At 51.1% G+C, this 26,243-nt stretch overlaps 1 protein-coding gene across 1 annotated transcript; it reads right to left on the bottom strand.

Moving 5' to 3' along the window:
* Positions 1–181: 181 nt before the first annotated feature.
* FFAR4 (free fatty acid receptor 4) lies at positions 182–22,749 on the bottom strand. The gene is made up of 3 exons (XM_075534805.1): positions 22,171–22,749; positions 12,301–12,429; positions 182–571 (listed from the first exon to the last, which is right to left on the bottom strand). The coding sequence occupies exons 1-3, from the start codon at positions 22,747–22,749 to the stop codon at positions 182–184; spliced, it is 1,098 nt and encodes a 365-aa protein (XP_075390920.1).
* Positions 22,750–26,243: the final 3,494 nt, after the last annotated feature.

The raw sequence follows: 26,243 nt of genomic DNA, 5'->3' as shown, positions 1-26,243 counted from the left end.
AAGGTAATGTTGAATGAACGATCATCCATCATTCTGCAGGCTGTACCCGGGTATTTGCCTAAGTGATGTTTTCTTAAAGCAGAATACGCTTGCATGGTAGTCCTGGAAATCAACTCCATTGGAAAACATCCTGGGGCTCACCACATTGTGAGAAGCGTGGACTAAGGAAGAAGCAAGCGAATTAGTTGGAAATAACAGATAAATCATTTCTCCGTACAGACGTGTCTGTGAAAATGTCTCCCTTCTCTGGGAACAAGAAGCAGCGGATGGCATTCTTCCATTCGTTCCTGAACAGTGACATGTTGTAGAGAATGGGGTTTAGGGCAGAATTGGCAAACGTGAAGGCCACCACCCAGAAGAAGAATGACGGCCAGATGACCAAGTTCTGCTTAAAGTTCTGGATCAAGATGAGGAGGATGGTGATGATGATGGGGCTCCACATGATGAAGAAGGAGACCATGAGCAGGAAGAGCGTGCGGAAGAGCCGGAAGTCCTGCTGGGACACTCGGATCTGGTGGCTCTCTGAGTACGCCAGGCTCACGGTGAGCCTCTTCCTGGACGCTTTCGTGATCTGCAGGAGAACAAGAGAACAGGGTCGTCGCTTAGTGGGGGACGCGAAGGGTTTCTCATACAGAGGAGCAGAGGGGCCCCAGGCGGCATCTGCAATCCTGCCTGAGTTGGGGGCTGCCAGGTTTTAGAATTTTGTGGAGAGTGAACTCATTCTGGTACACCGTCCCACTCAGAGGCTGCTGGGGAAAATGTAGCGCCTGGCTGGCCTTCTGAGAGGTAAGGCAGAAAACAGTTGACATTGCAAAGTTTGCTGATGAGGTGCAGGTGAAAAGGCTTGAATTGAGTGGTCCAGAAAGAAAGGTGTGTGAACAGGTGCACAGTGCTGCTAGCGTCCTTAGAAGATGAAAAGCAAACAATTGTTTAAAAACGGTATGTACATAAAATTTAAAAAGAAAAGCAGGCTGTGCTCCCAATGCAAACTCAGACAATATGATGCTGAAGGGAACCGAATGGCAACATGGAAGATCCGACCTTTTGTACCATCTCCACACCCGAGAAGTGACCCACGGACATGGTTTCTTTATGCCCACCTGGAGATGCCCCGGCCTCACACACACCTCCCTATGGGACCACAGGCATCTGCTATTTTGCTTTGTACACAAATAAGCTCATTCATGCACCCCCACTTTGCAGCTTGCTTCTTTTCCACTTAACAGTAGCTCTTGGCATCCTAGTCCTGCCCTTTTGCTTAATTGTAATTGTCTATAAGCCACAGACAGAGGGCAGAAGATTTGGCTGTCACCCTCCATTCCTTGAGTTTCTCTGGTGCCAAGGTGGGCGTGGTAGTGGGAAGGGCAATGGCTGGGTGAGGGTGGGAGAGCTAGTGTCAGGGAGGGGGGTAACCTGCACCATGAGGCAATTTAGGCCTGTCTGGTGTTCAGCTAGCCTGGCACGTGATAGGGAATGAAACCAATTAGCCTGTTACCCCTCCCCCAGGGAAAAGACCCAGTCCAGATGGTCTGGACCACATTAGTGGTCCCTGTGAACCCCCACTCCCCTAGTCTGACCATCTGCTCCTCTGCTTCTCCTGACCACAGAATGGGGTGTTTACATGCTTCAGAGACTCAGCTGCAGAGGAACCTCATCCTGAGCTCTGTGATAGCCTTCCTGAGCCCATTCCTGTAAGAGTCTCAAATCTCAACAGGGCCAGCAATTAGGAGCTAATTAGCATCATTCACAAGCTGTGCCAATGTAGCTCCAAGATCAGGCGGGCTCAGAATACTCTCCTTGGAATATTTCAGACTAGCTAATTGTCGGACAGGATTCCCTAGGTAGTGCAAGTGGTTAGGACACTCAGTTCCATACTGACAGGATGGAAGACCAAGAGGCAAGGTCTGAGGAGCCAATTTTTAAAACAACCAGTCCTGGAAACCCCTCTGAACCACAGTCTACCCTGACCCCCATGGGACCACCAGGAGTTAGAAGTGATTCAACAATAACTAGCCAGCTGCATTGAAAGAGAGCTCTTGAATGGTCTTATGCCTAAATAGGCTTGTCTGATTACATGTGTGCAGTGAGTCAGCATCACCTCTTTGGGACGGATAGGCAGTCTGGTGGCACTGCGGGTGAGGTGCGGGGCTGCTAACTGCAGGTTAGCAGTGCACACCCACCAGGCAGCCCCACAGGAGAAAGACGAGGCTACCTGCTCCTATAGACATTTATAGTCTCCAAGTCCCTCGGAGCACTCCCATTCCGTCGAACGAGGTCGAGTTAGAATCAGCAGACTCAACAGCAGTAGCTTGGGTTTAGGTCTAAGAACACAGGGCCGAGTGAACATGCCCTTCCTCCCTACTGCCAACAACAAGTTCAAAACCACTCCCGGGCACAGCTCCGTTTCAGGGAGCACGCCCCCCGCACCAGGCGACATCGGTCTCTTATCAAGTGTCGCATTTCATCTGCACCTGAGTCTCAACCCTTGTTCATTCCACAAAGGAGGAAATCGAGTCTCCTAAGGAATCAGTTCAAGGTCCCTGCACGAATAAGAAATGGTCAAAGCTCCCATCCGTAAACATAGAGCTCAGCTGAGCTGTGGCAAAAAGGCTCACAAGAGGTTGCCAGCCCTGTCGGTCCCTCTCCCCCCCCAACACCGGCTCGGCAGGCCGAGTGCTCACGCGTCCAAGCCTGGACGTCGCTGTGTAGCATGAAATTCAGACCTTACCCTTGGAGGAAAACTGGTGCTATGGACTGAATTGTGCCCCCAGAGAAGTTGTGCTGAAGCCCTGAGCCCTGGCATCTGTGAGCACGACCTGGTGGAGAAAGGAGCTGTGAAAATGACTCGGCTAACCTGAGGTCCTCCTGGAGGAGGGTGGGTCTCAGACCCATGGGAGCTGTGCTCTTATCTAAGAGACACAGACTCTTCCCTGCAGGGGAGAAGGTCGCGGGAGCACAGAGGCTGACATGGGGTTATGATGCAGCTAGAAGCCCAGAAATGTCTGGAGCTGCAGAAGCCAGGAGAGACAGGCGAAGATCTTCCTCTAGAACTATTAGGCACAACCTGGGCCGGCCAAAACTGGGAGTCAGGACCTCCAGTCTCCGGAAGAGGAAGACAGTGTTGGCTGTTGTCAGCCACCTACTTTGAGGTAGCCCTGGGGCATTAAAAGAGCTGCTTACATCTAGCTCAGAAGCAACAAAGCCCACATGGAAGAAGCACACCAGCCAGTGCGATCACGAGGTGCCAAAGGGACCAGGTATAAGGCATCATGAAAAAATAAAAAAGAATATGTGAGTGTGTGTGTGTGTGTGTGTATATATATATATATATATATATATATATATATATATATATATATATATATATATATACCACATTGAATGAAGGGGGAAATGCAGAGTGGAGACCCAAGGCCCAAGTGTCGGCCAATGGAGATCCCCTCATAGAGGGGTTTAGGAGAGGAGATGGGTCAGTCAGGGTGCAAGGTAGTACCGACGAAGAGCACAGCTTTCCCCCAGATCCTGGATGCTTCCTCCCCCCAACTACCATGATCCGAATTCTACCTTGCAGGGCTGGATAGGACAGAGGCTGTACACTGGTACATATGAGGGCTGGAGGCACAGGGAATCCAGGGTGGATGATACCTTCAGGACCAAGGGTGTGAGGGGCGATGCTGGGAGAGTGGAGGGTGAGTGGGTTGGAAAGGGGGAACTGATTACAAGGATCCACATGTGACCTCCTCCCTGGGAGAGGGACGGCAGAGAAGGGGGGGAAGGGAGACTCCGGATAGAGCAAGATATGACAAAATAACGATGTATAAATTACCAAGGGCACATGAGGGAGGGGGGAGTGGGGAGGGAGGGGAAAAAAAAGAGGACCTGATGCAAAGGGCTTAAGTGGAGAGCAAATGCTTTGAGAATGATTGGGGCGGGGAATGTATGGATGTGCTTTATACAATTGATGTATGTATATGTATGGACTGTGATAAGAGTTGTATGAGTCCCTATTCAATTGTTTTAAAAAAAAGAATCATACAAGAAGTCTGCATACAGAGATTGTAAGCATCAACACAATAATAAAGGGATATAAAGACAAAAAAAGAATCCCCAATAAAATAAAATAATTTTAAAAAAAAGAGCTGCTTACTCTGAGGACGCAACCTTGGCCAGAGATCTGGGTGGCAGGTACACCGCCCCCTAGGGGGTGTCACCCTAAGACAGGGTGCAGCCTGGTGGGCATGTCTGGGCTTATTCTGGCAGTAGTCTCAGCCCTCCGGCTGCCCTGCCAAGATGGACAGCGATGGGGCCAGACTTCCTGGTGGAGTGCTTCTTAGAGATCTGTTAAATGACACCCACTGCTATCTCTTCAGAGCCTACCAACACTCCTACCATGCAGCCACTTTAACGATCCCCGTCTTACAGAGAAGGAAACTGAGGCACAAAGAGGTGGAGGAACTCGCCCACATTACCCAGATAAGAAATGGCCGAGCTGGGCTTCACACGCTGGCTCATCCGACTCCAGCCGGGGCTCTCCCCACCCTCTGCTCTCAGTCTAATGAGTATCCTCTCCCTAGCCGTGAACTTCAAGTCTAATGCCATGCAGCTCAAAGTCTTTCTGGCTCACCCCCTCTTGGCAGCCTGCCGCACTAGCCACATAGACCCCTGGCCCCGGGAGACTGCAGGCTCCTGGGGAGCTGGGACCACCCATGGGACCCTGCCGGTGCCTGACAGTGACTATGAGCAGACAGGCCGACGACAGGGGTGACTCATGGGCCAAGTGCATTCATGTTGGGACCTTTTTTTAGCACTGACCGACTCAGTCCCGGTGACTTCGTCTCTCCACAGGTCCCACAACTTGTGGGGGGTGAGAGAGACGATGTCATTTAAAAGTAACTGACTCCTCCCTTGTTTCTGTGACCTGGGTGGCAAGACGAGGTAACAGTAATAAAAAATTAAAAACACATGGCCGTGTGTGTGTGTGTCTGTGTGTGTGTGTGTGTGCGCGCGCGCGCAGAGCTGTCCTCCATGTGGTACTTAATGGGTTGATGCTTTGAGGAGGAGATTGCCAGGTCTTTTTTTGGAGGAACCTCCTTGTGGCTACCAACCTCCAGCCTTCTGGTGAGCAGTGAGAAGCATTAACGATTTGTACACCGCCCCCCACTCCCCAACCCCAGAACCCCTGTAGATGTTTATGCAGGGTTTTAAACCCATCCGACTTTCCATTGGATGTGCTTTTTACCTTAAATGCTCAGGTTACTTGTGAGCCTTAGCTTTAATTCTCAAAACAAGGTTACAGAACAGGTTTTGGCACGCCCCCCCCCACCCCCACCCTGTGTTTAGAATAAGGGGCAGCCCAGGGCTGGCTCGAGAGGGGAGCTCTGGGCATCCGCATCTGCCCCACTGGAAAGAGCCAGCAGAGGAGTGTGCTCCTTGGAATATGGCCCATGACCACCGCCGCAGGGTCGCTGCACCCCTCCTAGGATGCAAACGCTTGGGAGCACCTTCAGATCCCTGATGCCTCAGTGGGACCCAGGAGCGCCCGTGTTTTCAGTAAACCGCCCAGTCCAGCTGACTCGGGCTCACTTAGGCATGGCGACTACCATTCTAAGACGGTAGGCTTGGCGTCCTCTGCCCTCCTCTCCCCACTCCACGGCCATCCTTTGAAGGAGAGTCTTTTGAAACTGCCTTGTTGAAACGGGCTGCCATGTGCGTTTCTGAAGCCCGAATGTGAAGGCGTCACATCCTTCTGCCCTGGCTCAGTTGCTCTCACCAACTGCAGAGGTGAGAGAGCCTCTACTCCTGACAGGTAGACGCAGGTGGAGGATGTCCTCACTCACCCCACAGAGCTCTCCCCTAGTTTCTCTCCAGGAGCCATGCTGTTCTAGTGGTTACTCTCACACTGGGCTGCTAACTGAAGGTCCGCAGTTTGAAACCACCAGCTGCTCCAAGAGAGAAAAATGAGGCGCTCTACTTTCATAAAGAGTCACAACCTCGAGGACCCACAGGGGTTCTACCTTGTCCTATAGGGTCTACAGGAATCAGAATTGACACCTTGGCAGTAAGTTTGCCCTTGGGTGTCTCTCTGGGGACCACATGAGGCAGCTCCTAGGGCTGGGTCTTCTCTGGGGGTTGCCTTCATGAGTCAGCTGCTCCCCAATTAGAAACATCAGGTAATAGACCTCTATCTTTCTAGAGAGCCCACATCCCTTCTCATCACTGACCAGCAGGCCCCAGAACTGGGGTGAGGTGGGGTGGGGTGGGGTGGGAGGTGAGGGAAGGACCAGGCCAGGAGGCAGGGAGAAAGGACTGCACCTGGGCTTTTTAACCCATTCACTGTTTATCTGCCAAGCCCTGCAGCAGGCTGATTGTCATCCTCCTTCAAGCGATGGACTCATTCATGCAGCAAATGTTTCTCGATAACCTACTGTGTTCTCCGCACTCAGAGACAAGCTGGATAAGTGGGTATGGGAGGGGAAGCAGACACACACACACACACACACACACACACACACACAGTTACAAAGGGGAGAAGCATCACATCTTGCACTGGCACTGGTTGCCGGGCAATTGTGCAAACGGAGCCCAAACAGGCGGCATTGGCAGCCGGAGCGAGGGCACCAGGGGAGTGGCTGGGAGGCAATTTCCCTGGGAAACTGTTGACTGGGAAAAGTCCACGCAGCTGTAAGGTATGGCTGAGTCACGGGGAAAGAGGAAGCAGGGAAGGCAGGAGGGTAAATGAGGTTGCAGCCCAGAGCACCCCCAGAGGGGGTTGAGGGGACCATTCAGGTGAAGCACCCCCCACACACACCAAGAGCTTTGGAAACCCCACTGAGCCCTTGCCCAAGTCAGAACCAGAAACCTGGGAAGGGGCTTGTGAGCATTAGGGTTTCCCAAAGAGAGCTCCGTGGGTGGGGCACCAGCCCAGGGGCGGGGTCTTAGGGGTAACACGGCTGGCCCGCTAAGTCTACTCGGGAAAATTAGCCGCTGGAAACCTTTCTGGGGAGAAAGTGTGGGCTTTCTACTCCCGTGGGCCGTCAGTCTCGGAAACCCGCAGGGGCTCGCTCTGGGTCAGCACTGGCTCCAAGGCCGTGTGTTTTTGTTTGGTTGGTTGTGGAAAGCTTTACTGTGGGCAATTCCACTCCTGACACCACGTTTGCTCTAGGACAACTGTGAAGTGTCATAAATGGTCAGATCAGGCCATCTGGCCCCCTCGATTCCTGCTCCCCAGATCTCCAAGGCGCGGTCGGCCATCACTGGAGGCCTGGCGTGAAGAGTCCAGGGAAGGCTGTGCTCCAGAAACAGAAGGTCAGAGAGATTTGGAAGGGACCGGTCCCCCCCCCCTCCCCCGCAGAGGGACCTGGGTTGGAGGCAGTAGAAACAATTGTGCCTTGAAGGCTGGCGGGGAAGGAGTGGCACTTTTAGTTGTGGCAGCTGAGTGGCTTCAAAAGTTCTCTAATTGCAATTTGTCTATGAATACGGGCCTGGGGCAGCTGGCTGTGGATTTAGATGCAAAGTGTTTGGGGAGCGATTAACTGCTGTCAGGTGGATAAGCAAATACCTCCCAAACTCCTCAGGGCTCTGGTTGTTTCTTTTCTAGAGCTTTTTCCAGGTAGGACCTGGACTGAGGTGGTGGGGGGGGGGGTGAATGGGGAGGGGGGATGAGTGGAAATTGTTCTGTAGAATATTTCAGTCTGCCATCACCAGGCCATGGATAGGCATGGGGCAGGAATGAAGAGGGTAGACTAGAACCTTCTTGCCTTTGGGGGGGGGGGGCACAAGGGTGGGACCACTGAGCAGGAGGTACCAAATGCTACCCATCCCTTGCAGCCTGTGCGGCTCCAAGATTGGTTCCTAGTTCTTGCTGTGCTCCAAATCTGGGCCCCTCCTCTATGCTCTGACAAATCTCAGAGTCCTGTTCCCAGTACCGCAGGCTCTCAGAGCCGGGACAGCTTTGCCTAACAAATGCCAACAAGCTTCATGGATTGAGCACCTGCTGGTGGCAGGCAGCACACGATCGCCCCACCAGTGCGAGCTCTCACGTGCCCCCCCAAACAACCCGGATCCTGTTGGCCATTTCACAGATGAGAACACTGAGGTTCAGAGAGGTAAAGTCCCTTGTCCAAGACCACACAGGAAGTAAGTGGCAGATCCCGGTTACTGACACAGTCCTTTCAGATCTTTGCTTTGCCCTTCACGCCCTGGGCAGGCCCTCTCTTCTTCTGGTCCTCAACAATCCCTAACATTTGGGTAAGCGATTAACCATTTGCAAAGTGTTTTCATGCAAAGTCTTGGCACCACCCCTTCTCAGGCCAGGGTTATCACTCGATTGAATAACATTGCCCTAGTCTGTGTCCCCGGCCCTCTCCTTCATCCATCGGTCAAAGTTCCTGCGAGGCTGTGCCCTGATTTTCTCGCTCCTGCCTCCCTCCCAGCCCTCGCCAGCACTACGCACAGGGCAGACCCTTAACAAAGGTCCGAGCCATTCACGATGGAAGTCCGGGGCCAGAATCTACATGTAGCTCTCGACCCCAGCCGCTTCTGAGCTGCGTGATCTTGCAAATGGGCTCAGAGTCCTATGGGTGGGTGTTCTCATCAACAATTTTTATCAAGAGCAAATGGGTTACAAAACGGAAAGAAGAGAACCAGAGAGTCAGGGGAGGAAACTGGTCTACAGGATGAACCGTCTTTACCAACTCTGGCCTTGTCTATTCTGAGAGCAGAACTCCGTGCTACCCGCCTACCACTAGCCCCATCTGGTCAGGGCCACCATAGATGGATCCTGGAAGAAGGGGAGACGAGTGTAAAATAGAGCTCAAAACCTTAAAGACTCCCAATCCACTGGGCCCATGGAGGCTCGAGAACCCCCTGAGGCTATCTCTTTATAAAGCCCCGAAAACTGCCCGCTGAAGTCCCCTTTAGTGAAATAACAGAATGACTTATACACTAACGGACATCACCCCTGAGTGCTGTGCTCTGAGATCAGAAGGCCCGCAGTCACGCTCAAGCGAAGCGGAGCGGCTGAGGGCACAGGGAGGGCAGATGCTGGAAAGGAAGCATGCGGAATGGAATTAATGAGAATGTTGGTACCTTCTGAACACCGTAACCCTGCGTCACTGAGCAATGGGCGTAGTGACTGTTAAATGGGACCGCATGTACTTTGTACACTTCAGCAATAAAACTACTACAAGCCCAACGGGGCTTTCAGTTGTGAACACTTGCCTGGCATTGTCAAATGCGAAGCCTGGTTGCAAGCACTCTATACAGATCTTAACTCCAGGCCTGGCTCCGCATCCAGCAAGCCCCAGGCTGAGGCTCACTATCCATCTGCTGTTGCAGGGAGTTGGTAACCCCAAGATTGAAGGTTCAACACCACCGCTTGTTCCTTGGGAGAAAGATAAGGCTTTAGGCTCTGTGAAAATTCACAGCCTTAGAAAGATACCGGGTCAACTCGACTCTTTCCTATAGGGTTACTGTGAGTCAGAATGGACTCCTTAGCAAGGAGTGAGTCAGCCAGTGGGAAAGAGTTTAGGGAATAACATAGGTGTTGTCTCACCACAGGCATTAGCAGACCTGGAGGGGGTTTGACCTGTCCTGGGTTTCTGAGCATGGAAAGAGGCAGCTGATCCTGAGTTATCAAGAAAGGGCCATACATGGTCCAGCCGGCCAGCAGAACCATCGAGGCACTGCCTCAGTTTGCCAGATGACCCAGAAGATGCTGGTAAACCAAGCTTCCACAAGGGTAAACTTCCATCACTGCAAGGTTGTGCATGAAGCTGTCTAGAATGGGCTTCCATCTGGGAGCGTGTTTGATCTGAGGGGCCAGCACCTTATAAGGTAAATGGCCTCCCTCAAGAGGTGGGAAGCAAGCTAAGATTTTTTCCCCTTCTCCTTTTAGGTCTGTGTATACTTTTGTTTTGAAGATGGAGATCAGTTCCTGTTTCGGTAGACATTTTAAATGTCCGTTCCTTATAGGTAGAAGGCACGAGAGAAGTCTCTGGACTGTCAGGTATGTTTTCGCTATATATAAATTCGACTTCCATAATAATTTTTTAAACTGTACATTTAACATTATTCATCCCTGTGGTGTTGTTTGTGATGGGAAAACAATGGATATAACCCAAAGGTCCATACACGAAATCCTGGCACATCTAAGAACTGATTTAACCTGGAAAGGTATGCAGATATAGTGTTGAGTCATAAAAGGACGTTACAGAGCAGACAGTATTGCCACCTACCTGGGAAATAAACTTGGCTGAACGGTGAAAAATAGCTGACATGTGACCATTTAACCTGAAATTTCATGTGACTTATCCCATCTGGGGTCTTGGCATAGCAGTTATAGGTTGAGATGCAATCCTCATGGTTGGCAGTTCAAAACCACCAGCAGGTCCGTGGGAGAATCAGATGGGCTTTCTACTCTCGAAAGCAGTTGCTATGAGTCGTCAGCATTGACTAGATGGCAGTGAGTTTGGTGGGTTTTATTGTTCTGTTTTTTATATATGGATACAAAAACATATAGTAGGTACAAGGGGGCTTCAAAGGTTCATGAGAAAATTCTATTATCTTTTCATTCCATCTCCTCATGAACTTTTTGGAGGCCCGCCCTCAATATGTTTGTGCATTTATATGAATAAATAGGTACCTGTGTCCACAGTCAAGGATCTAACATAGTGTTATACTTTTGTTTCCATAGGAAAATCCATTTGACTTAAGTTCTTTTGAATATATTTATTTATACATATGTATTTTTTAAACCTGAAAAATATCCTTTGGATTGTTAACAACAGGGGTAAAGTAGACATGCAGTTTTTGTATGTCTGTTATGGCCTTAATTTTTTTTTAATGATCCTATGCTCTTTTAAGGAACCCTGGTGTAGTGGTTATACATTGGGCTGTCAACCAACTGCAAGGTCAGCAGTTCAAAATCACTAGCTTCCCTGTGGCAGAAATATGAGACTTTCTACTACCATAAAGAGTTAGTCTCAGAGCATCAAAGCCCACATGGAAGAAGCACACCAGCCTGTCTGACCACAAGGTGTAGAAGGGACCAGTTATCAGACATCAAAGAACTAAAAATCATATCAATGGGTGCCCACCTTCATTGAATGAAGACAAATGTGTGCATAAGCAAATGTGATGAAGAAAGCTGATAGTGCCGGTTATCAAAAGATATAGCATCTGGGGTCTTAAAGGCTCGATAAACAAGTGGCCATCTAGTTCAGAAGCAACAAACCCACATGGAAGAAACTCACCAGCCTGTGTGACCATGAGCTGTCGAAAGGATCAGGTATCAAGCATCAAGGAACAAAAAAATCATGTCATTGTAAATGTGGGTGAGTGCAGAGTGGAGACTCAAAGCCCATCGTTAGCCAACCAGACACCCCTTACTGAAGGGTTGTGGGGAGGAGATGAGCCAGTCAGGGTGCAAGGTAGCAACGATGAAACATATAACTTTCCTCTAGTTCTTAAATGCTTCCTCCACCACCACTCTCACACTATCATGACCCCAATTCTACCTTACAAATCTGGCTAGACCAGAGGATGTACATTGGTACAGATTGGAACTGGAAACACAAGGAATCCAGGACAGATGACTCCTTCGGGGCGAGTGGTGAGAGTGGTGATGCCTGGAGGGTGGAGAGAATGTGGGATAGAAAGGGGGAACTGATTACAAGAATCTATGTATAGCCTCCTCCCTGGGGGACGGATAGCAGAGAAGAAGGTAGGGGGAGATGTCAGACAGTGTAACATATGACAAAATAATGATGGTTTGTGAATGATGAAGGGTTCATGGGGTGGGGGGAGTGGGGAGGGAGGGGAAAATGAGCAGCAGAGATTAAGGGCTCAAGTAGAAGGCAAATGTTTTGAGAATGACGATAGCAACAAATATACATATGTTCTTGACATAATGGATGTATGTATGGATTGTGATAAGAACTGTAAGAGCCCCCAATAAAATGATTTTTTAAAAAAAAGAGTCTCAGAAACCCACAAGAAACACCTCTACCCTGTCCCACAGGGTCACGATGACTCAGAATTGATTGGACAGCAGGGAGTTTTTCAGTTATGTTCTTTTAGTGATCAAGGAAAATAACAACATTATCACAAAGCTAGAATGTTTTTGCTTTTATTTTTTCCTTTTAGGCCCAAACTCATTTTGCTCAGGGTTACAGAGGAGGTGGATCTGGTCAGTGAAGGAGATTGGACCAGCTGGAACTTATGTGACTTTGAAATCCTGTGTCTCCCTGACCCACCCAGAGCCTATGTGCAGCCCAGCACCGGTGGGGGAAGCATACATACCTGTAAGATTTTGGAGTAACTGATGACAATGATTAGTCCAGGTACCAAGAAGTTCAAGGTGACAAAAGCCACATCCCAAGAGATTTCTCCTGCAACGTTGGGCCAAATCAGTGTACACACTGGAATTACCTAGTTACAAAAAGGGAAGAGGACATCATTTAAATGCTTGCTTCTCATTTGGCCTCAGCCCTACTTGAGCATCACAATATCACACAAATGTGTAACGAACCGTACATCCCAGAATCTTTCACAGCCTGCTGCAGTCTCCTTTAGAAAGCACTTGCTCTGACCCTCAGAACACGTGTGGAAGGCAGATGGGGCGTGGGGTAGCAAGTCCATCTCCAGGGGAGGCAAGTGAGGAGTATTCTTGCCGCTTCCTGGCCTCAGCTGCAAACACCCTCTGAGCCTTTGCTTCCCAAGCCTCCGTTTTACAGAGTAGGAAAATGAAAGCTTCGGAGCATCTTCCTAAAACCAGAGTCCCAAACGCTAAATGTGGGGTTCTTTTCAACCACACAGTATCTCCTTCCAAATTGCCAAGTGGTTGTAAAGAGAAGCGAGGATGGTGAGATGTCGTCTCCCATACGTCGGACATATTGTCAGGAGAGACCAGTCCCCGGAGAAGGACATCCTGCTTGGACAAGTGGAGGGCGGCATAAAAGAGGAAGCCCGTCAATGAGATGGACGGACACAGTGGCTGCAACAATGGGCCCAAATGTACCAACAATCGTGAGACTGGCTCCGAACAGGGCAGTGTTTCGCCCTGGGTACACAGGGCCGCAAAGCGTTGACTTGAGGCTCTGAGTCGCTGTGAAACCGCTCGAAGGTGCCCAATGATAGCAGAATCTACTGAGAAGACTTGCTCAGAGCCAAGCAAACGAGGAGGAATGCCTGTATCGCATTTACACCTGGTTGGGGGGGGGGGGGTAGAAATGTCGTTGCCTTTTCCTATTTTGTTAGATGGCCCCAAAATGGACCGGCCACTCTACCCTTTTCCCCACCCTGACTGCTGCACCTGACAGGAACATGTTTATGGACTCGTCATACAAATGAGTGCTTTTTTTTTTTTTAAGTCAAAAGAAGCTTAGGACTCTCAAGGCTCTTGTGAATACTGACAGTGAAGTGCCCACTGCCCTTTAGAGACTCTTCCAGCTCGCCTGTCTACGCAAACCCCCGTGTGCATAAATGACTACGTATATCTGCGTACCCCTTCCTCATGCCTGAAGATTAGCGGACAACACGTATTGACACACGGGCTGCCAGCGTCATTGAAAAAATGCTGAACACGACCCGGTCTCTAATTCCTATACTGTGTACTCGAAGAGTCCTAAAACAGATGACCCCCGAGCTAGTTCTCAAACAACCGCTCACCCCACCCCCACCCCCATGCTTTCCAAATGCCTTTGCCCGAGTGTCAGCCAGGTAGCTGCTTCTCAAGATTGTGACAGGGCTCCTCAAACTTTTTAAACAGGGGGCCAGTTCACTGTCTTTCAGACCCGTTGGAGAGCTGGATTATAGTTTTAAAAAACCATGAACAAATTCCTATGCACACCGCACCTATCTTATTTTGAAGTAAAAAAACAAACGGGGCAAAAACACCCAGTAGGCCGGATAAATGTCCTCGGCGGGCCTCATGTGGCCCGCGGGCCATAGTTTGAGGACCCCTGGAGGAATGTGGCATGATAGGTCTTCTCCCTACCCTGGGGCCCCAAAGCGGCCTCTCAACAACACGCCTGTGGGATCCTAGCATGGGAAAGAATGTGCGTGTACACGTGCGCATATGCACATGCACACGAGCACAGATACAGGACTGGGAGGATACACACCAGGAAGGCCGCAGTTTCTCTTCTGTTGTTTCTATTCTTTCAACTTCTCCGGATTTTCTAAATCGCCCAAGATGGGCCCATGATATTTTTTAGAATTTACAAAGGCAATCCAAGTTAACTTGTAAAGGAAACGACGCCGTTCTAACACAAAATAAAAATCTCCCTGGGAGCGGAACCAGGACCCCGCCTCTCTTGGTAATTGGCAGCATTCACTCCAGGCACCAAGTGGGAAAAGGAAATCAGGTAAGGCCTCCGAGCAGCAGCGCCCCAACCACGGACTCAGAGGCAGTGCGACTTGGCTGTGCGGCGTAAGTGACTGATTGATATGCTCTTTAGCATGCTTTATATGGTATTGCTGATTTAATGGAGTATCTGCTCTCATTACAAAAAAATAGTGCTAGTAGAAAAAAAATACAGGCACCATGCCCACAGTCAGGGATGTGAGTTGGTGTTATAAGTTTGTTTCCGTGGGAAAATCCGTTTGACTTAAGTCATTCAGACTCTAGATATTATGACTCACTCCTATGCCCCCACCCAAGGTTAACTCCAGAAGGCATCTCGCTGTGTGTCAACAGGGGAAACAGGGCGTGTTTATAGTATCCTCTGCGCTTTTTCTGCATGTTTTACTTTGAAGAGCAAAAGGGGCCAGGCCTGTCTTGTCCTCTGAGCTTCCAAAAGGGGGTTGGAAGTGTCAGCAGCTGTCTTCTTTTAATTCATTTGCTCAATTGCCCATTCGTTTGAGAAGCAGCAGCTGAACCACAGTGAGGATGAAGGCTGTCTGCCACTACAGAGCCTGTCGGGAGGGAACAGAAACCTCAGTACAGCCTGGGGGCTGTGGTGGGCCTTCACGTTGACCCTGACTCATAGCAACCCTGGAGGACAGAATACAGCTAGCTGTGCCCAGAGGGCCCTGGTGGTGCAATAGGTTAAGTGCTGGGCTAAAACCACTGGGTCAGTGGTTCAAACCCACCAAGTGTTCTTCAGGAGAAAGACGAGGCTGTCTGTTCCGTGAAGATTTACAGTCTCAGAAATCCTTGGGTTGGGTTTGGTTACTCTTGTATGAAAGCTGATTACAAGGTCTTGTCGACCTCAGAAAAGAGCAGCTGGTGGCTTTGAACTGTCAGGTTTTAGATCAGCAGCTGAGCCATCAGGACTCCCAAATACAGGGCAGTTGGTCTGAAGGGGCAAGAGAGTGGGAATCTGGGAGGGTCTTCAGCCAGGGCAATGGGGAGACCAGTGCTCAGGTATTAGGACCGTAAGGCTTAACAGCTGGAGGTCATGTGTGAGTTCATCTGACTTGCACCTTCCCACTCATAGTGACCCATAAAAGGCCAGAGCAGACAGCCTCAGCTTTCCCTCTAGGAGTGGCTGGTGGGTTTGAACTGCTGACCTTTCAGCTAGGAACCCAACTCCTCCTTGACAGTGCCACCAGTGCCTGAGCACTGCCAGAACCCTTAGTCCTGGCCTTTGTCCCCACTCAGAAGGAACTCTAAGTGGCTCCATACCTTCACTGTCACTGGCCCACCTGTTCCCAGGCAGACCATTTGTGGTAGTTACATAATCTGGTGTCAACTTGAGACTGAAGTGTGAAGGGGTGGAGTTTAGCTTGTCAATCAGGTCGCAGTTTAGTTGCTAAGGAGATAAATAGCTCCCTGGAGGTGGGATACACACTTACTCCCTGCAAGACATTCCTGTTGGCAAGACACATAGAGCTATGCTAGAGCCTTGGAGCTGGAGGAGCCACATGGAAACCCCTGCCAGAGCTAAGATGCTTCCACCACCACTGGATCCACAAGACTTTTCACCCACTGGCCTGTGATCTTCCTGCATTTAGCGTCATTGCATGTGTTTTGTGAGTCTGAAGAGGAATTTATAGATTGGTATTGGACACATGGGCTAATATGGGACTTAAGGACTTGATCTGGACTGTTTTCTCAATATTCAATTGCTCTTGTATATAAAGCTCTTTCATTTACACATATGAATGTCTATGAATTTGTTTCTCTAGTCAACCCAGATGAAGACACCATTTTTGACAGTATAAGTCTAAACTCCCTGAAGGAGCTTCCCTGGCCCTTTCCCATCTCACCTCTGCTGACCTTCCCAGCACCATCTTTTCCCACCTCTGTCCCTCATGCTTTACACAAACCTGTCCAAGATGGGCTGACACTGAGCACACAGTGCAGTGTCCATGCCCCTGTCCCTCCACATGATCTGGTGAACTTCCCCTTCTCTCAGCTCAGGTGAGTCAGCACTGCCTTCAGACAGCCTTCCTCTGCCTCCCAGAGCCCATGACTCCCCCTTCCCCAGGTCTGTGCTCTGTGCAGCCACCTGTCTGGACTGCCCCCCAGCCCCCACCCACCAAATTGTGAGGGACTCAAGGCACCTGCCCGCCACCTGCCTGAAACCATGCGGGGCGTGCATGAGGTGCTCAGATGGGAAATGAAATGGTCAAACAAAAGGATTTTCTGAAAAGACCCCACTTGTGATGGAGACACGCGTCTCCAGGGACAGAATAAGTACTGAGCACTCCCATGACGGCGGGCTTATCTAGGACAGCCGCCTTCCTCCAGCTCTTCGTCCGTCAGCTTCTCTAGTGGGTCTGCCTGGAGTCCCTCCAGACACCCCTCTGTAAATCATCCTCCCGGCCCCGCCTCCTCCAGCAACTTGGAGAACTTCAAGGTCACTTGAAAGACTCAAGAAGGCTAACCTCTTATCTCCTGCCCTGGCAGTCTCCCACGGTTCCTGAATGGTACAAGAGATTAACATTTTGGACCTGGAAGAAAAACCTAGTGAACTACTTCCAAACAAACAACAACAAAGCACCAGTCATTCGAAGTCTTAAAGAGCACAGTTCTCCTCCAGACACCCATGGGGTCACCATGAGGCAGGATATACTTCATGGCAACTGGGATCCACTTCCCAACTCTCTAGCTAGCTATCTTCCCTAATAACACTATAGATAACTTCCCCATAATATTACACTATAGATAACTTCCCTACATAACACTATAGATAATTTCCCCATACATAACACTATAGATAACTCCCCATATATAACACTATATATAACTCCCCCATATATCACACTATAGATAATCCCCCATATATCACACTATAGATAATTTCCCCATACATAACACTATAGATAACTTCCCCATGTATAACACTATAGATAACTCCCCACATATGGCACTATAGATAATTCTCTTACACATAACACTATATATACACCACTATAGATAACTTCCCCGTATATGACACTATAGATAACTTCCCCATAATATTACACTATAGATAACTTCCCTATACATAACACTATAGATAACTCCCCGTATATAACACTATATATAACTTCCCCGTGTATAACACTATAGATAATTCCCCCATATATCACACTATAGATATTTCCCCATATATAACACTATAGATAATTTCCCCATGTATAACACTATAGATAACTCCCCATATACACCACTATAGATAACTTCCCCATATATGACACTATAGATAATTCTATAACTCCCCTGTGTGTGTGTATATGCCAGAGAAACTTGGTTTCTTTCATTTGACAGCCTCTTCTAGTATCGACTAATGCAGTCACACTGTTTATCTCCTCAGATGAGCCACCCTCAACAGAGACAGGAAAATGTTAGAGGCAGGGATAAATCAGGCAGGGTACCGCGGGGATGGGGAACAGGTGCGCCTAAGGAAGTGTGACCCCATGGTGCCGACAGTGGAAGGAATCAGACAACCCCAGGCACCAAATTCCAGTTCCACCCTTTGTCCAAGGTGTGACTGTAAACATTTCCTCCTTCGAGGACACCTCCTCCTGGGCTCCTTCCTCCTGGGCTCCTGCGGGGACTGGATTGTGCCTGGCTCGGAGACCTTCCAGGGCTCACCAACTGCACTTGACCAGGAACTGTGTCGCGTGCTTGTCTCCAGCCCAGTGCCCGGCCCCTGGGTGCCTGGGTGTTGGGGGGAGAGACAAGTGCTTGGGAACTGCTTTATATATCTCCCCCACCCGCAGAAGACGGCTGCTGCCCACCAGGGCCACGGCACACACGGCAGGAATCCCAGCGGACTAGACTGCCGCTGGCCTGGCCGAGATGTCAGCGTTGTTAGGGTGCGGTCACGCCCTTAAAATGGCAGTCTGTGATTTCACCGTGGTCAGAGGAATGACGCTGCTTGCAGAATGTTTAAATTGTTAGAACCAATGATAAGGAGACTAATAATAGTCTCCATTCTGGAGACCTTAGCTGTGTGCGCCCGGCATGGGCCCATTTATCCAATACCCTCGGCCTCCTGATACTGCTGTGGGGGGATACTGTTATCACACCCACTTTGCAAACAAGGAAACTGAGGCATGAGGGTGGGGGGGGGTGCGGTGGGGACAACTTGCCCTCAGTCACCCAGTTCATACTCAGAACATTTGACTCCCAAACCCATATCCCACATTGTCCAGTGAAATCATTTTCCACTAAGTCTGAGAAACAAGTCAGCCTCAACGGCTGGGCACCCAGAGCCCAAATGAACACAGGAAATCACATGGCCAGGGAAGTGGGTCTTAAATGAGCAGAAAGCTAGAACACACACTGTCACCCTGGCCAGGACTCCTCAGGCGCAGGGAGCCAGTGTGTGCATGGGGTGGGGATGGGGGACATTGGTTCTCTCTGCATGTGGTTTGGGGAGGAAAATGTCCACAGCCCAAGAGCTCTATATTTTGTGTCCAAAAGCGTGGGGGGCGGTGTCGGGGGGCGTAGCACCCACCGTCAGGAAGGCAGAAGTACACAGACTGAGAAAACAAGCCGTTGCCAATTTTAAACATGACACTCTGTTCCGTCTAGACCAGCCCTTCTCCGCACCACCCCCTTTACAAATTGCCAAACGCCTTTGTTTTGGGGTCTCTCCTTTGTATTTTGAGACTCCTTTCAAACTAGCAGTTTGAAACCAGCAGCCCCTCCGTGGGAGAAAGCGGAGGCTTTCTGCTCCCAGGAAGAGTTTCTGTCTCGGAAACCCACGGGGGCAGTTCTGTCTTTGTCTAAGAGGAGCGCCATGAGCAGAAATTGACTGGATGGCAGGAGTTCGAGTAGAGTGGGGTGTTTCCTGCACGCTCAGGCACCACCCGCAGAGGGTTAGAGATTGGTCCTGTTGATTGACTTATTGGCACGGGGGAGGAGATGAAAGCCAGAAAGGATGGTCTCATTATGCATGACACTCTCCCCTTGCCCCCACGGCTCAGCATTTCTGTAGATGGCCTTCCTGTGCTAACCTACCTGGCTCCCAGTCGTCTGAAGCCATGGGCAGGCCCACCCTCTCTCACTGGTTCTGCCCACCTTCCTTCTCCAAAAGCCCTTAAAACCAAGGAGGTACTTCTTCATGACTACAAGAGCCCTGGTGGTATAGTGGTTACACCTTGGACTGTTGCCCTGAAGGTTAGCAGTTCAAAACCATCAACTGATCTCCAGGAGAAATTTCCATAAGACTTTCTAGTCCCACTTCAGAAACCCAAAGGGGCAGTTCTACCTTGTCCTTCCTGTAGGATCACTGTGAGGCAGCTTCAACTCAATGGCAGCGAGTTTGGTTTGAGTTTTGTGTACTGAGGGGGCACTAGGGTAAGGCACCCTCAGGAAGCAGGGGCTCTTCCACTGTGCGGCAGAGGGACCACCACAGATGTCCTCCCCGATGCTAAGCACGGCCCCGGCTGAGATCCAGAAGGTCCCCCACCGGTGCAAATGAAGACCTTCTTGTGCAAACATTCACCTGTGTCCCTGTCAACAAACACTTTTAAGCTGGGCTTTTAGCCAAGAGATGGCAGGAATTGAATGTCTTCGAATTATTTGCCAGTTAAGTAGGATGGAAAGAGCTTTGATGGCAATTGGTTCATAAACAAAAGGTTAGGTTGGTGGTTCTACATACATGCTCCCTCCTGTGAGCCCCCCAGAGCTGGGTGGCGGAAAGACCTGGAGACCTGATCCTGCAAGGTTATAGCCAAGAAACCCTGCGCAGTCGCCTGCGTTGCTATGGGTCAACACTCAAGTCGCAATGGGCCTCAAATAATTTAGGAAGGGAAAGGCACAGGACAGGCTTGGAAACAAGCTGTCCTCCTGAGCCCTTCCATGGGAGCTCCTAGTCCCAGGAGGGCTCTCTCTCTCTCTCTCTCTCTCTCTCTCTCTCTCTCTCACTTTCCCTCCCTCTCCCTCCCTCTCTCCATCTTTCTCTCTCTCTTTTATTTTTATGTAAGAAAAAATAGGGGACACACTCTCCCTCTCTCTCTCACACACACACACTCTCCCTCACACACACACACACACACTCACACACACACACACACACTCTCCCTCTCCAAAAAATAAAAAGAAAAAATAGGGGTGTAATCCCCTAATTTAAAAATATGGAAATATTATAATTCAACGTGAAAAGAATTCAACAAAACCAAACAAACACCAGATGGAAGAAACCCACGCCCCTCACCTCCCCAACCTTCTCATCCAATCAGCTGAAGGCTTGGGCTTCTACTCATTCCAAAAGCACCCAGGTGTACCTGGCCTATGGATAAGGCAGACCACTCAACCAGGGTGCCTGCTGTAAGCAAATCTCCGGAGCCAGCTCAGCTGGTCCTGATGGGGCAAAGCCATGGCCTCGTGCTCCTTGATTAAGTGCCACAGACCCGTGCAGCCTTCAAGGTCGTTTAAACAGAATGCATTTAACGCAAGATATAAATGATCAGGAAAGAGACTTTCAGCTTGTGTTTAAATACGGCTGGCCGAGAATGCAGACTCCCCCCACGACTCTCACAAAGCCCAGAGGATGCATTGATTAGGAAACCCCCAGAGAAGTCCTGCTTGGAGACACACACCAGGGGGAGGGGCGGCGGGACGTGCGCTGCCTTCTGGTCCGACTGTGTCCTTCGCTGTTGCTTTGCTTGAAGCCTTTCACCCAGATCCGACAACGACACAGCAAAACTACATCCGCGGCCAGCCTTGCATGAGCCTCTCTTTGGAGCTACTGTTTGCACCCGCTTTCTCTGGGAACCCGGCATTCCCTCCTGGGGTCAAGACTCTGAAACCCGAGGCCTCCATAGGGAATAGGACCCGTCAGCGGCTCAACCTGGAGCGCAGATTCACTGTTGGTGCCCAGCGCGCACAGAGAGCCTGGTCCCTTGCCACCTCTCCCCACTAGCCTGTGTGGCTAGCACGCTGGACAGACAGCAGGGACATCGACCCGGTTCTTCACCCTGGCGGCAACCTGGGGGGGTTGGAGGGGTGAGAACCTTGGCGCCAAAGAGATGGAGGCTCTTGGAGACCTTTCCAGGGTCAGACCGCCCCAGAGATGCTGTATCAAGTGCCCTTCACTGTTGACAGCACCCCTTTAAGATCGCGGAGCCCTTATCCCTTTATGATCCGAGTGACAGCTGTGGGACCATTGCCCAGACTAAAGTTCGCCGCTCCAGCCTTACGCAAGGTAGGACAATGCAAGACGGGAACCCGTACCCACCAAACATCCACCCAAGGCTCCCAGGAAGTCACAAGTCCCCAAAAGGCAGTGTTGGCCCTGAGTTTCCTGGGTCCCCCTGCCCTTCCTCCTGTCTTTTCCTCACACACCTCCCTCGCTAAGGCTGAGGGACCCTGGGCAGGTTCCTTCCTCTGTGCCTCGGTTTCCCCTTCCGTGTAAGGAGGGTGGTTGTGCAGAAATCCATAGGGCGCGATGGGTCCCTGGACCCAGGGCCCCGGAGCTCCGTCGGGTTGGCTGGCCCCCTATTTCATTCAACTCTCAGTAAAGGGTGCTTGTCTTTTTTAATCAGTTTGGGGGAGTCCCCAGACAGCCCTTTGGGGGACATTTACAGGACCTACGGGGCAGAGTTGCCCTGTGATTTAAACAGTAAATCTAAATGCAGAACACAGGGTAACAAGTGTGGGGTGTGTGTGTGTGTGCGCGCACACGCGCGTGTATGATCATTATCCGCGTCCCCTCCCCGCCGCTCAGCTCCCCGTCGGTGGGGCCCTCCTCGACGCCCCCCTCCACCGCTCAGGGCCCCCGCACTCACCCGCTCGGCGCCGGCCCCGGTGCCCGGGAGCCGCTGCGGGACGACGTGGAAGAAGATGCAGAGCGGCAGCGCCGCGAGCGCCGCGTAGCCCCAGAGGCCCGCAAGCAGGGCGGCTCGCGCGCGCGCCCCGGGGCCCCGGCGGCCGCGCCTCAGCCGCACGATGCAGACCACACGCTCCAGGCTGACGGCGGCCAGCGAGAGCATGGTGACGCTGCCGCTCAGGCTCATCACGTAGAAGAGCAGGTGGCAGGCGACGGGCCCCAGCAGCCAGGCCTCGGTCCAGCGCACGGCCAGCACCGGCGGGATGGCGCTGGTGAAGAGCAGGTCGGCGCAGAAGAGGTTGAACACGAAGCAGGTGGCGGTGCCCCGGCGCCGGCGCCGCGCCAGCAGCACCAGGGCGCCCACGTTGCCCAGCAGCGACACCACAAAGATGAGCGCCAGCACGACCGTCTCCACGGTGCTCAGCACCAGCCGGTGGTCGCCCTTGACATCGGAGAAGAAGGGGAAGCGGGTCCAGTTGACCCGCTCCCGGTGGCGCGGGAGGCCGGGGCCCGGGGCCTGCGTGCACTCGGGGGACATGCCGGGCGCCCGTCCACCCGCAGCCGTCTGTCTGCCAGCGACTGTGTGGAGCGACTGCGTGCCAAGGCGGGGACAGAGGGAGGGAGGCGGTTTTGACATCTCCCCGCTAGCCACATCCCGGCCGTGGCCTTGGGAGCACCATGGCGCGCGGGAACGAGGAAGTGCCGGACGACTCCAGCTGGAAACACCCTGGCTGGGCGGGGACGCGGAGGGGGTGGCGGAGGCGGAGGCCTCTGGCCTTGAGCCTTGGGAGCCCTGGAGGGGCTCAGAAAACTCACTGAGAGCCCACCCTCCTCAGTCATCTGGGGACATCGGATGGGATGTTTAAAATCTATAAGACACCAATTCAGCCAAAATGGATTTAGCAGTGTGAGCGCTGGACTTGGAAGAAGATGTAATCTGTGCTAATCAGAAGTCCCCAAAGAGCGCCCAGGGGTCAGAGGATAGTTGATCCCAAAGCGATCTGCAAGGGGCTCAATTGTTGTTCTAATCTTTTGTTTTAGCATTAATTACAATATAGCATTAATTACAATATGATGTTAGATATATTATCTATTCCCCATGTGTGCCAGTGTTTGTGTTTTCATTTTTAAAACAAACAAACCAAAAAAATGCAGTCAATACGGACTCATAGTGACTATAGGACAGGGTAGAACTGACCCCTGTGAATTTTCCAGACTGTAATTGCCTACCAGAGTAGAAAGCCCTGCCTTTCTTCCACAGGACCGCTGATGGTTTCGAACTGCGGATCTTGAGGATCGCGGCCCAACAGTACTACTACTTTCATGAGGGTTATTGTGAGAATCATATAAAAATTTAGTCCAAGACTCGGCACACAGGGATGTCTCATTAACTGTTACCAGTTACTGGCTACACTAATTAAAATACATGCAAAATTTGCATTCTGAGCAATAATATTAAATGCTTTCTCCCAGTAGAGTTATCCCCAAAATCTTCAATAAACCTGACACCCCAGAAAGACAGCTATGCCTGGGTTCTCAGGGGCTAACATAAGGCTCTGGGTGTGTGTCAGTCATAGGGCTAGTTTGGACCCTGTTACGCATGAGGAACTTGGACCCAGCAATGTGGTTCCCAGTTAGTAATAGAAACCAGGTCCCCTGCCCCTGCCTCTGCCTCACACTTTTCCACCACACGATCACTTCTAGTTTTCTGCAACTGCGAATTAGGAAGTCAGAGACTGGGAAGTATGCTTGTGGCCGAGCCCCACTGACCATTTTCTTGACCAGCCACCCTGCCCCCGCCCCCCGCCCTTCCCTTGACTACATTGCAGGGCCTCTCCCATCGTCCACTCCGTCTTGAACTGTCTCTGCGCATTTATTAAGGGCTGGGTGCTCCAGTCAGGGTGCTGTCTGGGGAGACAGGTGCGTGTGTGTCCTGTGAAGGTGAGTGGGGAGAGAGGTGCTGTCTGGGGAGACAGGTGCGTGTGTGTCCTGAGAAGGTGAGTGGGGAGAGAGGTGCTGTCTGGGGAGAGAGGTACGTGTGTGTCAGGTGAAGGTGAGTGGGGAGAGAGGTACTGTCTGGGGAGAGAGGTAGGTGTGTGTCCTGTGAAGGTGAGTTGACAGACTGGCTTCTGGCCTGTGGGGGGAGAGGTGGCAGATTATGCGCCAGCAGAAGACACGCAGGGAGGTTGGGTGGGTTCAAACTGAAAAAACAAAACAAAAAAAACCAAAACCATAACCAGAACTTTCGTGACAGAGAAGAAAAGGGAAAGAGATTGAATAACAGGAACTCAGACATGGAGAATTTTAGCAACTGTCTGATTGAGATCAGAGGGCATTCATTTTTATGTGAGGAAAAGGTGAGCTGAGAGAGAGAGAGAGAGAGAGAGAGAGATTATGACTGCGATTCCATGCTGGCAGGCTGATCGAGGGCACAGGAAGAGGTTTCCCCAGAGGGGGCCAGGGTGGGGGTTCTGGGCTGGCAGGTTTTCTCCATCAGGATCCTCCAGGGTCCCCCAGGGACAAAGCCAGGCATGCAGTGCTTCTCAAACACTCAGGCTCACCCCTTCACAGCCCAAAGGGATCCCTGCCCTCTGCAGTGACGAAGTAGCAACCAGATTAGTGAGGCTCTGTGTCCTGACAACTTAGAGGTCATCTGGCAAAGCAATATAAACACGTTGAAAAGGGAGACTTTCCCCCCATTTCTCTCAGAAACGGCCACAATTACTTCCTAGCGGGATGCAGGCTCCTGTTGAGCTCGCTCTCCAGGCTTTTTAAAAACCAGGAATTCCATTGGACCCCCGCTAGCCTCGCTTCCTGTTCTCAGCTGCTCTGTCTGTAGTTACTGCTTTTCCTCAAGGCAACCCGTGGAAAGCCAGCTGGGGGAAGATGTGATGTCATGGCCTAACGTTGAAGCAGTGAATGACCATGAGCCAACGGTTCTCACCACGGAGGCTGACCTCTGCGCTTCTCTGGGGCTCTGGAGGCACACCCAGTGGTTGCGAATGTGGGCCTGGCTCCTCAATTTGCTGTGTGACCCCAGGCAAGTTGGTGTAGCTTCTCCCTGTAAAGGACGAGGGGGTGATGACCCTGTAAAGCTGGGGGGGGGTGTGTGTGGATTCATTGAAGTTCATGTAGGTGAAGCACTTAGAACAATAGCGGTAAGCAGACACTGGACCAGTCTGCGAGTGCACTGACCACAGCTCCTGGTTGCTGACACCGTCCATCAGATGACGAGGACAGCCCCTCTCATGCTCCAGCTTGCCCTGGTTTGGCGGAGAAAGTACGTGATCAGCCAACCTTCACATTCGGGCAGCCCGATTCCAGAGTCCTGCCCTTTAGCCACTAGATCGATGAGTGGTTCTCAGCCAGGGGAGGCATGGTCCACCACACTAGGGGCACTAGGCAATGTCTGGAGATGTTTTGGTTGTCACCCCCAGGAGAAGAGATGGCTACTGCCTCTAATGAGTAGAGACCAGGGGGGCAGCTAAACGTCCTAGAATGCACAGGACAATCTCCCTAAAACAAAGACTTATCGGCACGAAATGTCAGTAGTGCAGAGCTTGAGAAGCCAGGCACTCGAGTAGATGACCTCCTGAGACCTTTACGTCTTACTGTGGGAGCCTTGGTGGCACAGTGGTTACTCATTGGGCTGTTAAGCACAGGGCCAGCCTTTGGAGCTGATAACCACGAGGTCAGCAGTTTGAAGCCACCAGGGGCTCCGAGGGAGAAAGATGAGACTTTCTGGTCCTATAAAAAGTTGCAGGGTAGAAACCCACAGGGGCAGTTCTACTCGGTCCTAGCAGGTCGCTGTGAGTTGGAATCAGCTCCATGGCAGTGAGATTGAGGTTTTGGTTGACCCCTGGGTGGAGTTACACCTACTGATAAAAGCTAGAGTCATGAGCCGTTTCTTTATAGGGTTGGTTTTTGGTTTTGTTTTTACCACATCCTCAATAAACCCCTTGACAAGGTCCAGCCTGTGCCCTGGCCCCAGATGCGACAGCTGTGGAGTCATCAGGGTGGACCGACAGCACG

This window comes from Tenrec ecaudatus, chromosome 16, assembly GCF_050624435.1.
Source record: "Tenrec ecaudatus isolate mTenEca1 chromosome 16, mTenEca1.hap1, whole genome shotgun sequence".
NCBI classification, from domain to species: Eukaryota; Metazoa; Chordata; class Mammalia; order Afrosoricida; family Tenrecidae; genus Tenrec; species Tenrec ecaudatus.
Note: the sequence above shows the minus strand (reverse complement) of the source record. Positions and strands in the feature narration are given on the sequence as shown.

Coding starts and splice junctions, on each gene's coding strand:
- FFAR4 (XM_075534805.1), bottom strand. CDS start 22,749: ATGTCCCCCGAGTGCACGCAGGCCCCGGGCCCCGGCCTCCCGCGCCAC. Junction 12,430..22,170: donor CCGGGGCCGGCGCCGAGCGG/GTGAGTGCGGGG, acceptor TTTTGTAACTAG/GTAATTCCAGTGTGTACACT. Junction 572..12,300: donor GTTACTCCAAAATCTTACAG/GTATGTATGCTT, acceptor GTTCTCCTGCAG/ATCACGAAAGCGTCCAGGAA.